This window comes from Oryx dammah, unplaced genomic scaffold (assembly GCF_014754425.2).
Source record: "Oryx dammah isolate SB20612 unplaced genomic scaffold, SCBI_Odam_1.1 HiC_scaffold_26, whole genome shotgun sequence".
NCBI lineage: Eukaryota > Metazoa > Chordata > Mammalia > Artiodactyla > Bovidae > Oryx > Oryx dammah.
The window spans coordinates 41,227,024-41,240,285 of record NW_024070210.1 but is presented as its reverse complement, the minus strand read 5'-3'; the positions used below and the strand labels follow the sequence as shown (position 1 = coordinate 41,240,285).

The 13,262-nt window shown below is 35.8% G+C and overlaps 1 protein-coding gene across 2 annotated transcripts in view; it reads left to right on the top strand.

Moving 5' to 3' along the window:
- Nucleotides 1-13,262, top strand: part of CEP152 (centrosomal protein 152) — a 104,150-nt gene that overhangs the window by 69,233 nt on the left and 21,655 nt on the right. For both annotated transcript variants that reach the window (XM_040226472.1, XM_040226471.1), the window contains 4 exons: nucleotides 363-644; nucleotides 2,999-3,130; nucleotides 7,231-7,881; nucleotides 11,415-11,544. In XM_040226472.1, the coding sequence (XP_040082406.1) occupies nucleotides 363-644; nucleotides 2,999-3,130; nucleotides 7,231-7,881; nucleotides 11,415-11,544 (1,195 nt within the window). The remainder of the gene's footprint in view (nucleotides 1-362; nucleotides 645-2,998; nucleotides 3,131-7,230; nucleotides 7,882-11,414; nucleotides 11,545-13,262) is intronic.

Genomic DNA, 13,262 nt, shown 5'->3' with positions numbered 1-13,262 from the left:
TGATCTTGATGGAAAATCACGTATTTATAGCAGAGATTTGCTTCATTTTTTTAAAAAAATCATGCCATCATTGTATTGGCAATGTGAAAGTTTCCATCTTGAGAGCAAGATGACCTGATCTTATACAACATAGTTAAATCTCCCATGTGATTTGTGTCCCACAGATAAAGTCAAAAAGTAACTTTCAGGATTTCTGTGAGGATATGTTCTCGTTGACTACATTTCGAAACCTCACATGATTACTGCAGCAATGTCTAGATGGTTCTCAAACCGTCTGTGGTTGCTTTTTTGGCTACCTATTAATTCTAGTTTTCGCTTATTTGAATATTTTTCTCTTCATGTGATTTTTCTTCTGAAAACAGATCAAACAAGAACTGATTCAACAGCTTGAAAAGGAGTGGCAGTCTAAACTGGATCAAACTATAAAGGCAATGAAAAAGAAGACCTCAGATTGTTGCAGCCAAACTGACCAAGAAACCACCATTGATGTTATTTCCAAGAAAGAGATGGCAATCATGATAGAAGAAAAGAAGCGAAAGATCCAGCAAAATTTAGAGCAAGAGAAGGAAACAGCCATCAAGGGGAACTTGAAGGAACTTGAGGTTGAACTGGAACTCAAATATTGTGAAAATATTGCCAAACAGGTAATAGCCAGGTTTACTATAGCAAAATTATTGGAACTGCCTAATGAAAACCTGTAAAGTGCTACCATTGAACTTGTTCATAACTTTATACTTAAATATTTTGGGTGCCCTAGGGTAGAGTAACAATCTTATGTTCTAAAATTTTCATTATATTTCTGTCACAAAACTATCGACTCTCAGTTTTTCTATATTTTCTTTCAGTGTACAAAACGTTTGCTCCTCTGAGGTTGGTCTAAATATTAAGATGACTGAGGTTAATGATGAAAGTTTGACATCTGAATGAAGCACAATTTACTTATGTATCTTTCGTATCTAACTTTATGGAAAATATTTCGCTAAAGTAGTTATAGATAAGTAAGCTTAAAGTGAATAAGATATTTAACAATATTTGTGTTGAGACTTGAATCTGGAAGCCTGTCCTTTAAATGCGACTTTGTCTATAAATCCTGTGGCCAAAAAATGGTGTCATCGCCTCCCCTTGGAAGCACTCAAAAAGGTAGCTCCTTTTTAAGTGGGGCCTGTTACTTGCTTCCAAGAAAGGTCAGACAGAGAAAAGCATAGCTCTGTGTTAATGGAATAAAGCTGAGTTATTATTTTGTCAATATTATCTATTACAGTGATGCTTAAATTTTTTGTTCTCAGGATGTCTTTACAATTTTAAAAACTGAAGACTTGAACAGCTTTTCCTATGTTGGTTGTATATATATATTTTTACTGTATTGGAAAAAAAAATGCAAGAAAACTTTAAAAAATAAGAGTCCTCATGCACGTTTGTCTTTGGCTGTCAGAGAAGTGGCACATTATATAGCAGGTAGCCTCTGGAGAACTGTACTATTCACACGTGAAAGAATGGGAGTGAAAAAGACAAAGGAGGTCCAAATATTTTGATAATTTCGACCTCACAAACCACCTGACAAGGTTTCTAGCCCTCAGAGATCCTCGGACCTTAATATAATATTGTTTATTATATATTTTAAAATTTTAGATCTGTTACTTAATATAAACTCTTAAGATAATACCTGAAGTAAAATTAAAAAAAGAATACATACTCGGCTTTTGATAAATACTTGAAGTTCTGCCTATCTGTTAAATTGTTACACATGATTTTACAAGGGGTCCTGAAAGTATGGAAGCATAGGCAAGTATATATAATTGTATTGAGGACATTTTCAGTCAGTTAAAAAAATAATTTTCTCAGCTGTTTAAGTTTTGAACAGAGTTAATAAAGTGTTTTATTGGCAAAGAGACATATTTAAGGGTGCTGGTTTGGTATTTATATAATTATAGCTCTTGTGAAGAAAAACAAAAAGCAGGATGTTATAGAAAGGAAATATTTGCAGTAACTTATGAAGGAATATAAATTTCTGTAGGAGCTTTATCTTTTCTGCATGTTTTTAACTCCCTAGAATTTACCTATAAATGTATTTAGCATCTTAGTGACAAATTCAGCCCCTTACAGCAACTCTGGTTTTGTGTATATGTATGGTCATATGTATATCTTGATATTTTGAACAAGGAAATAGGAAAGATTATTTAATAAATGATCTGTGATAACCTGTAATGGATTTACAACCAGATCACCCTCATAATTCAAGCCTTATATTTTTGCTTGACTTGAAGTATCCCCCTTACTTTATAGTCACAGATTCATCCTTGACAGCAAAGGAAAATTGCCGAGTATAAGGTTCTAAGCTGTATTGGTGCATTTGCCTGTGTGCACATGTTGATACGTCAGGCGCAAGGACTGAGATGGTGGTGGGTATACTGACTGGACAGAGGCTGACACCAAGCAAGCTTCCTGCATTTCTTCTTTTTCACCCTGAGATAAATAGGAGTTTGTTGGAAGTGGCAATTTGTATAATTTTCTATTAATGGTGGTAGTGGTGGTTTAGTCACTAAGTTGTGTCTGACTCTTTGCAACTCTATGGACTGTAGCCCACCAGGCTTCTCTGTCCATAGCGTTTCCCAAGCAAGAATACTGGAGTGGGTTGCCGTTTCCTCCTCAAGGGATCTTCCCTACTCAGGGATTGAACCCTGATATCCTGCATTGCAGGTGGATTCTCTACTGACTGAGCCACCAGGGAAGCTCTTTCTATTCATTGTAGTGGCCATTAAACATGTATAGTTTTCTGCTTCCTGGTTTGGTATTTGCATGGGTCAGTATGGAACATTTAGAACAGAAGGATTAAATTCACTGCTGGGGATAAGGGTTGGGGGGGACTTGAAATCAGTTTACTCCAATGCAAAACAGTGTAAAATGCACAGGAAATCATAGAGGCTTCCTGCAAATGGGATCTTTCTGAAATCGTATACCTTACTTTACTTCCCCGTCTCTCGCAATTGCTCTCCTGAAGGTAGAAACAGCTGTGCAGAATGCTCGTCATCGGTGGCTGGAAGAACTGCCAGAGCTCGCAGAATATAAAGCACTTGTAAGAGCAGAACAGAAGAAGTGGGAGGAGCTACAAGAGCAGTCAGTGGCCAAACGGGTAAGAGCTCTCCTGGGAAGAACCTTCAGGAGGACCTCATCTCCTTCCCAGGAACTCCTGCCTGCTCATAGCATTGTGGAAGGATTACATGCGATAGTCCCTATTAAGCATTAGCTCAGGACCCAACTAGTGGGATCTGTTCTCATCAGTATCATGTAGCTGAGGGGAAGAGAATGTTTTTCATAGTCAATGAAACTGTCACAATCTGGAACCTTACCCATGGAACAAAATATTTTTCTACTTTGCTGTATTTTTAGGAGAATCAGAGAGCAGTTAGCTATATGATATCCTTTCACACGTATATCTGTTGTTTTATGTGCTGTGTCAGTAGTCTTATACTTTCCTTGGTAAATAATCAGCATTTCTTTCCAGAGATGTCATGTTGGTTGACTAGATGCATCAGGTATTAAAACCATTTGTATTCTCCCAACTTACTTTATTAGTATAAACCAATTCTAGTCAGAATACCGATAAACTGAACTTAGTTTTGAAATTTGACACAATAATTTGAACATTTGGAAAATTGAAAGGGCTAAGAAATTTAAAATATTCTGGAAAAGAAGTAGTAGTCCAACCCTAACACTTAATAGAATATGTTGGAAAGCAACAATTCAGACAGTGCTGAGTCACAAAAATAGAATTTCTTTTTCATTCAGTACTATACAGACTTTGAAGATAGGTCCAGCAACGAATAAGAATGTAATTGTTTCAAAACATGGAATGAGGAATTATTCTATATGAAGTAGTCTTATGATAGCCAGATAGCACTTTGGAAAAATTGTTTTCCCACCCAAACATCACAATAAACTCTAGGTTGATTCAGAAAGTAAGCATTTTAAAATGAAAGTATAGGAAAATTAAAAGAAATTGAATATTTCAGATTTGCATCATAATTCAGCAGTAAAGCAACAGGCACAGTAGCAAAGACAAATAGGATAAAATATGTACACCACTTAAAACATTTTTGTTTATGTAATAAAAGAGGGGATAATAAAAATAAGGGAAGTAAGTGAATCAAATAGAACCATTATATGTGATACGAAAAACAATACAAATTTATGAGAAACAGTCTATGGATAAGTACCCCAAATATATGGACATACACTCTTTATGAGAAGTCCACAAATAGCAAACTTAAGGTGCTATTTTATGCCATATGTTTATATCCTCTCTGAATTGTAATATACAAAATATAATAGCAGTTTCAAGCATATATCACTCTCCTGTTGTCACAACAATTTTGGAAAATAATGTGTGTAAAAGACATTGTAAATGACTCGTATGTTGTATTCATAGTCTTATATTCCACAAATTACTTAAGGAATAATTCAGTGTAAGTAAAAAACATCTGTTTTAATATTTTTTTCAAGTTATATGGTGGTACATGGATGTTCATGATAATATTCTCTGTATTATTTTAGTTCTTGTTCAGTTGCTAAGTTATGTCCTACTCTTTACAACCCCGTGGACTGCAGCACGCCAGGCTTCCCTGTCATTCACTATCTCCCAGAGTCGACTCAGACTCATGTCCATTGTGTTGATGATGCCATCCAACCATCTCATCCTCTGTCACCCCCTTCTCCTCCTGCCCTCAATCTTTCCCAGCAACAGGGTCTTTTCCAATGAGTTGGTATTTCAAAAGGAAATTCAAGAGGTAGAGAGAAAGAGGAAACTCTATGATGATGTACTTATGTCTCTTAGAGTTCAGAAGTTAAGAATAATAAGTTGATCTTTCCATAAGAACACAGAGTCCTGAATGAATATATGTGAGTGTACAAATACAGAAGCAAGAGGACCGTGTGTTGCTTCTCAAACTTTCAACAGGCATGAGAATCACGTGGAGGAGTTGTTAGAGCAGATTCCTGGGCTTTGTTCCTGGAGATGCTGATTTGATGGGTCTGGAGTGAGTTAACATGTTGTAAATCCTTCCTCCAAGCCAATGAGGTAGGCAAGACCCAGTTTTTCAGCACTGGCCGAAAGTTCCTGTAAGATTAGAGGGATCCATCAAAATCTGTGGAAATTTAAAGCCAGTTTCCAGAATCCAAAAGTAGTCAAGTTGGTTCAGTGGTTCCTCAACTTTGCTGCACATTGGAAAAACTTGAGAATCTTTAAAAAATGCTGCTATCTGGCTCCCACCCCTAGGCTTTATGTTTTAATTAGTACAGGGTGTGGCCTGGGCATCAGTCAGGATTTTTAACAGCTCCTCAGGTGATTCTAATGTGCAACAATGTCACTTCAGTTCAGTTCAGTTCAGTCGCTCAGTCGTGTCCGACTCTTTGCGACCCCATGAATCACGGTGCGCCAGGCCTCCCTGTCTATCACCAACTCCCGGAATTCACCCAGACTCACGTCCATCGAGTCAGTGATGCCATCCAGCCATCTCATCCTCTGTCGTCCCCTTCTCCTCCTGCCCCCAATCCCTCCCAGCAGCAATGTCAGGAAGCACTAAGTCAATTAATGCTGCCAAATTCTCCTGTAAAACTTTATATGAGAGGTTGTATAGTTTTGGTGAGGTTGGGCGGATCACCCAGTTTCCCTGAGACCTGACCCCTCCACCCTAGTTACCTGTTGATCATTTCCAGGCATCCACTGTGACATGCCCTGTTTTCCTTCTTGGGAAAGGAAACATGTTTCACATTGCTACTGAATTATTTTACTGGTGGTAAAAGAATTTTGTTATGAATTCCTTTGTAAAGCTCATCTTAGATAGTGGGTTCCTTTAGTAAACTTAAAGTATGACTCAACATTTTTGACTTATATCCAACTATTTAGGAACACATTTTATTGAGTAAAGATATATAATGTGTCTAGGAATCTACATAGTTGAAGACATTTGCTATAATTATGTAATAGCTGAGAATTAAGGAAGCTGATCCCTCATCTCCATAGCCACAGTGTATATATGGTATTGATTCATAGTGGTCACCACCATCTAGGCCAGACCAATTATTCTTTTGCATTTGTATCCTTGTGTCTTCTCTGATTTAGTCCAGGGAATATTAGAAGTGAAAGGAACTTGAGGTTATCATCTAATCTCCTTGTTATATAGAAGACTGTAAAACAGATGAAGAAATTTTCTCAGCCTGTGCAGCCAAGAGTAACAGTAAATTCATAATATTTTCTGAGTCTTATTGTTTGCTATGCTCTGGACTAAGTGCTTTAAATGGATTACTTATTTTTGTCATTTAATCTTAAAAAATCTTAAGTAGTTTTTTGTTTATTTAAATAATTTAAATAAAAAAATCAGTTATCAGATGGGCATTGTAATTGTCTCCAGATTATAGATGAGGAAATTGAGAATCAAAGAAGTTCAGGAATGGGAAGTTGTTAATTTCAGCAGTTTATCTCCAGAACCTGTATTATATGAGGCTGCCTCTGTAGTCCAAGTCAGGATTTGAGCTAGAGCTCAGGATTTTTGATACCCTGTTAATTTTTGCTTGTGTTCTATTGATGCCTATGATCTACTCATCCTGTTATTCTGTTACAAAGAAAAATTAGATTAATGAAAAAAATGACTTTTCTGTTTGATATTTTATGAACTGATTTAAGCAGTAGAATTGCATTAAAATACATTATGTTTGCCAGCAAGTTATTGTTCAGGTAAGTGGTACATTCCTAAAAATGGTAAGATTTCCGTATGAGGCTGCTTTTTGCTTCACATAAAAGATGATTTATTTTTGGGTGGCTTAGATTTGAGGTAGCATCTGTATTAAAATACAAAGTTTTTTTCTAAAATTAGTTTCAGATAATTATGTAATTGTATATTTTTTTGGTCACTTTAAATTTCTTGTTATCCATATAGAAATGGATGTTTTATTTTTTAATTTTGTTTAGTTTTTATTTTTAAATTTTATTTATTTTTGTCTTACATAAGACAAAAATATTAGATGATTTAAAATGAGGGCAAAGATCCTTACAATGAGTGTAATTATATTTTAGGATGAGCTAATGTCTTATCTAAATTTACTTTTTCTCTTTAATTTTGATTTTAAATCTCTAGTTTGACAAGTTCAAAGATTAACCCAAACAGTAACTTTAATGTTTTTTATTGATGAGAAGAATCATAAAAAGTTTTCATTATATATTGTTTTACCCTTTAGATATTGTTTGCTGTTTCTGAAGCTAAAGAGAAATGGAAAAGCGAGGTTGCAAATATGAAGAAAAATGTCACACCTGGAAAGGAAATGGAAGAGAAGATTCATTCTCTGCAGAGAGAGCTTGAGTTAAAGAATGAGGAACTCCCCGTGGTTGTCAGGGCTGAGCTGGCAAAGGCCCGGAGTGAATGGAACAAAGAAAAGCAAGAAGAAATCCACAGAATTCAAGAACAAAATGAGCAAGATTACCGGCAATTTTTAGATGACCATCGAAATAAAATTAATGAAGTGCTTGCTGCAGCTAAGGAAGACTTTATGAAGCAAAAAACGGAACTACTTCTTCAGAAGGAGACAGAGTTACAGATGTGTCTAGACCAGAACCGCAGAGAATGGACTATGCAGGAAGCCAGGCGGATCCAACTGGAAATCCATCAGCATGAGGAAGACATCCTAACTGTCTTGGAGTTTTTCTTAAAGGACACCCTGAAGGAGCAAGCCAGTGATTCAGAAAGTAAGCCCTTTTTGGAACTCTTGTCGACTTGTTCTTCAAAATGGATGTCTGTGCAATATTTTGAAAAACTAAAGGCCTGCATACAGAAAGCATTTCAAGATATACTCTCCTTACTTATAGAAACCGTCAACTCAGACTGGGGGAAGGTATGTTCCTGATAAGTGAAAAGATTATTGAAGTTGCATTTGGTATTTCTTCCTTTCTTCATTCTCCAGTTTAATAGATGTGAGACTTGTGTTTTTACTAGTGGTTTAAAAAATCTTGAGCAAATTCAAAGGATTGCAATATATATATCTTTTTTTTGCCCCCAAAACTTTGCTCCTTCATAGTGCCACAAATATGAGCAGAGCTTTTATCTTCTAGATATCTTTTTTTCCTAAAAAAACAAAACCCATGCTGTTCTTTGTAAGGACCTCAGATTTCAGAAATGGAATAACTTTCATTCCTATTTTTGGGGGGCATGACAACTTTAAGAAACATGCATCATATTAAACTAGAACTTCTGAAGAGTTTGAAAGCCTATTGCTTACTCTTGAATTTATATCTTGGGCAGGCAAAAAAAACACTGAGTCCAAAGAATATTGTTATAGAAATAAACAAGTAAAGGTATGGTTTAATCACACAAAACTCTGAGGCAGAGTTTTGTTGCTGTACTTTGTATGTGCATGTAGAATGGATTAGTTGTATTCTTTTCATTGTATAAGTATTCTCTGACACCAGCTTTTAGTTTGTGTGGAAAATTTGATAAAACCAAAGTCTTGCTGCCTTATCAATAAAGACATTAAATATACATGAAAATTCTAGAATGGTATTCTAGCCATTGTGAGCAGCCAATATTAACATATGGTATTTGAGGTAGAAAAAAATGCCAATATTGTAAGTTTTGTCTGATAGAAAAGTTGAAACACGAGTTAAGGTTCATTAAAATATTGTGATTAAAGATTTTCAAGGCCAGGATTGAGCATTTGGTATTAATACCTACTGAAAAGAATTACAGGCTACGAAAAAGAAAATCTGAGTTCTAATCCCATACTTAGTGATATCTAGTTTATTACCTTGGGTAGTCATAAATTATAGTTGCTCATCTGAAAAATAAATACAAATCCCTGGTCTAATTCCTTGGATTTTGGTAGGATACAAATGACACAGCTTGGTCTTTCTGCATCTTGTATTTGAAACAATACAGAATTGTAGAGCCAAAGGAACCTGAACTCAGTCTACCCCATCCCAGTTCAACCCAGTTGATATTTTTATTCTTGATTTCACAAGATGTTACTGCCTAATAGTTACTTTTAGTGTAAAATTCACTGGGCAAGACCAATTCCCATAAATACTGCTTAAAATACTTTATTGAGAATTTTTGGAGAAAGTATATAATTAAGAAAAAATATTTATGGCAACTTAAAGGGTAAGAAGTGATGGGCAGATTATGTTACATGCTTTCAAGTTTACTTTCCTGAAGCAAACTTTTGTCTGCTGTAAAAGTCAAGGAACTCACAACGCCATTCTCCTAATGTTAACATATAATCAACCCTGGGGTCTTCTTATAGAGTATATAGTTGTGCAGGCTTCCCAGCTGGCACAGCAGTAAAGAATCTGCCTGCCAATGCAGAAGACACAAGAGATGTGGGTTTGATCCCTGGATCAGGAAGATCCCTTGGAGAAGGAAATGACAACCTACTCCAGTATTTTTGCCTGGAAAATTCCATGGACAGAGGAGTCTGGCGTGCTACACAGTCCATGGGGTCACAAAGAGTCAGACACGACTGAGCGACTGAGCACACAGAGCTGTGCGAGCACGATAAGACCCTCTGTGTGACTTTGTGTGTCTTATGCATATATGGAGACAGATTCACATAATTTGGCTCAAAACTTAGACTTTTGCAGCGTATGCTGAGTGGGATCAGATTCCATTCTCGGGCAAAGGGTGACTCTGAAATGCCTTATTTGGCATTTGTTACAGAAATTTGTCACAGAAGAGTAGTATTTAGCCTTCTGCTATCTTAGAGCCAACTCTGCTCAGGACCTTGAGATAAAGCAATGATTAAAAAGCAGTGATTATAAATTTGCAATATAAGTGCCGTAAATGTGAAGAACTGTGGTTTATAATTAATTTAATTTTTGGTTTTTTGAACTTCTCATGAAACTTAAGACTGGAAAAAGTTATCCATATATATAAAACAATTCCTCATTAAAATTACTTAAATGTCAAGATTTAATTTAAAAAAAGGTTTTTTTCAGCTTTATTCAACTATAATTGACAAATAAAATTGTAAGATGTTTAAAGTATATATCATGGTGATTTGCTATACATATACATTGTGAAAGAGTCTTCCCAGGTAGCACAGTGGTAAAGCATCTGCCTGCCAATGTAAGAGACATAAGAGATTTGGGTTCGATCCCTGGGTGGATTCCACCATTTAGTTAATTAACACATCCATCACCTCACCTACTTACTGTACTTTTTTCTTAGTGAGAACAATTTAGATTATCAAGATTTTAAAAGGTGAAGTTGCAATGAATTAAAAATACAGTTTCCAATAAAATGAATACCTTATCAAACATGTTATTTATATTTATATACTAAGTATATTAATACAGCAGTTCATAATGACTAAAAGAAAAGAGAAATAGCAATTGGAACACAATTTTTAGACAAATTTAAGAAGATATGGTCTTACCACCAATGTCAAGTTAAAACTAAGACAAAAAGATTGCTCCTTTTTTTGCCATCTTGGCTTTTCTCCAGTTCTGAGCAGAAATTGGAAACGTTAGCTGCCTGTGGGATCATTTTTTATTACTCCTTTGGCCTTGACCTTATAGCATCTTGATTGCCTGGAGTTTGCAGTCTTTGTACCTATTGACCTCTGCTTCTGTTGGGCTGCATGGGTAGCTTTCCTGACAGTGATTCAAAACCAAGGCTCCCACAATTAAGCATATATAAAGTATTGTAAGTAATTAAACAAGACAGCTTTCTCAAGATCATCTGGTCTGTTTGGGGTTCACTGGTTGTCCAAAATCAGAAAATATATTGCCTTTAAAAAGTGTCCCACCATTAATGAGTTAGTAGCTGTGTTGCCAGAACAGAAACTAGAATGCAGAAAGTGTTCAATAAATACTAGTGAGGAAATGGTATTGTATAAGATTTTCACTTAGGTGAGCCTCAGTTTCTCTCCTTAACTTTAGAATTGAACTGTCTTTCCTTGTCAACAAATGACAAAGTATTTAGATACATAGCATACTATGTAAGTTTCAAAAATTTTTATTGTTGTTACTTCAATTCATGGAAGGCATAAGCTTAGTATTGTAAATTTCTAATGAATTTGCCCCCTGTTGTAGTGAAAATGTTTTGGATTTTCAAGAACAATTCTAATTGCTCATGTCAGTCCTGTGGGTTGATCACATAAACTGTTAAAATATCTTAAAAGTGCAAACAATATCTCCATCTGTCCCATAGCTAGTCTACCAGTCCTCTGTTGGATAACAGTCTCATTTGGAACTTATAATCATAGGAGTCTAGCTGATAGTAATGACAGTATTCACGTAAAACCCTAAGAAAAATGTTGATAGTTTAGGCCAGATTTTTTTAAGGCTGTGTTTTCTTTTTATATTTTTAATATTAGCATTTTAATTAGAGAGAGTTTTAATAGGCATTAACTATGAAGATAATCTGTTTCAGAGAAATATGACCAAGATCTCTAAGGATCCTGCCATGGGCAGAGGAGACCCTGGAGTCCAGGCGATGCTTCCTGCGCCTACGTCTGGACACCATGCTCTGCCTTTGGCGGCTGTACAAGAAGCAGAAGCTGGTAATGGGATTCTGTTACTCGTCTTTGCAATATCTATAATTCCAGTTCCCGAGGGTTGCTTTGAGGATGAAAGGAAATCAAAGATGTTGCACAGTTTTCATGAGTGAACAAATGGGTGATATGACTGCCACTTTATGTGCATCCTCTCCCTAGATTCAGTTTACATTAGAAGACAGGGTTGCTGTAGGCCCTCTTATTTCTTCTCTTTTCATGGTCTTCTCTCCATTCATGAGTGACTCGTATTATAAAGGTAATAATGAAAATTTTAGTAGAGCGGTCATGTTTTCATTCCCTGGCTTTGCAGAGGTTACACATAAGAGAATTGCCAAATCACTGAGACTTTTCTATTCAGGTTCCTGAAGCTTATTTCAGCTATTTTTAATAGAAATCTTTCTGAAGTGTACTAAGTGTTTCCTGATGTATTTGGGGTTTTCTTCAGGTGGGAGGCAGTGTTTTTAATCTCTCCCTCTCTACCACCTGGCACATAGTGAATGGCACATGGTTTGTGTTCCTTGAATGTCTGATGAATTAATAATTTAACTTAGTGACTTAGAGTTGTTAGTTTGAAAAGAACTGCACTGTGCTGCAGCCCCTTGAGGTATTCAGAGCTCACTGGGGAATCTGGGCATATACTGTCCATTTACTGGGATTGCTCCTTGTAAGTTCCAGTCCTCTTAGGACATCCATCCCTTGTGGCCTGCTCCCTCCCTCCACCTACAAACTATACATACTTTTTCTGTTTCTTGTCTGCTGTCTCCATTGTAACCTGGAAGAGAACTAAGGCTTGCTAGAGGAAATCAGGTACGAAGTGAATAACCTTAGTTTGCACACTCTCAAATTCAGTAGGCGTACTACCAGAGTCCTAGAGAACATCTGCCCTTTCTGAGACATCAGTTGACGGTACTTCTCTCATCGCCTGACCAGAGACCCTCTTCCCTTACCTCTAGGTTCTAGATGGTTGCGAATATCATTTTGCCAATTAAGAAAATACTTATTCAACAATTAGGGTAATACTATCCTAATTTGTTTTTTGTTTCCTAATTTTCAATGTCATTTTATGTCTGTTGTTATATTTAGAATAACTTGAAAGTTACTTCCTACTTTGTGAAATGCATAGAAATGAGTTTTGGATATCATTTGGCTTTGGGAGGTCCAGTCAATATGAAAGAAATCAGTTTTGACTTAGGACGAATCAGACTATAGAAGGATTTACTTTCTTTAATCTTTTTTTCCCTATAAACAAACCCATTAACATCAGAAAGGGTTGAATAATCCAAAACATTTACTATGTGATCAAGCCCCTCACCACTATTAGTAGTGTGGTTATATTCTCTTAATATTTTATCATTTAAAAAACTAATTTAAATATTAATTGTGAAATAATTGATACAAGCAAAAAATATATGTAACGCACATATAAGTTATCAACTCAACAACCAGGAACCCACTATTTGACTTAGGAGGTAGGACATCACCAGTACTGTTGAAGATGCCTATGTTTCATCATCATTGCATCCCTGTAACTTCCCCACCAACTGAGGTAATAAATATTCTGATATATAAAAAAAAAATTTCCTTACTTTTCTTTATGTTTTGACCAAATATAGGTATCCTCAAAAAGGTATTGCTTTGTCTTTTAACATTATAAAAATAGTTTAATACTTGTTTTAGTCTTTGTAACTTGTTTTTTCCCCAGTTAATATTGAGCTTCTAAAATT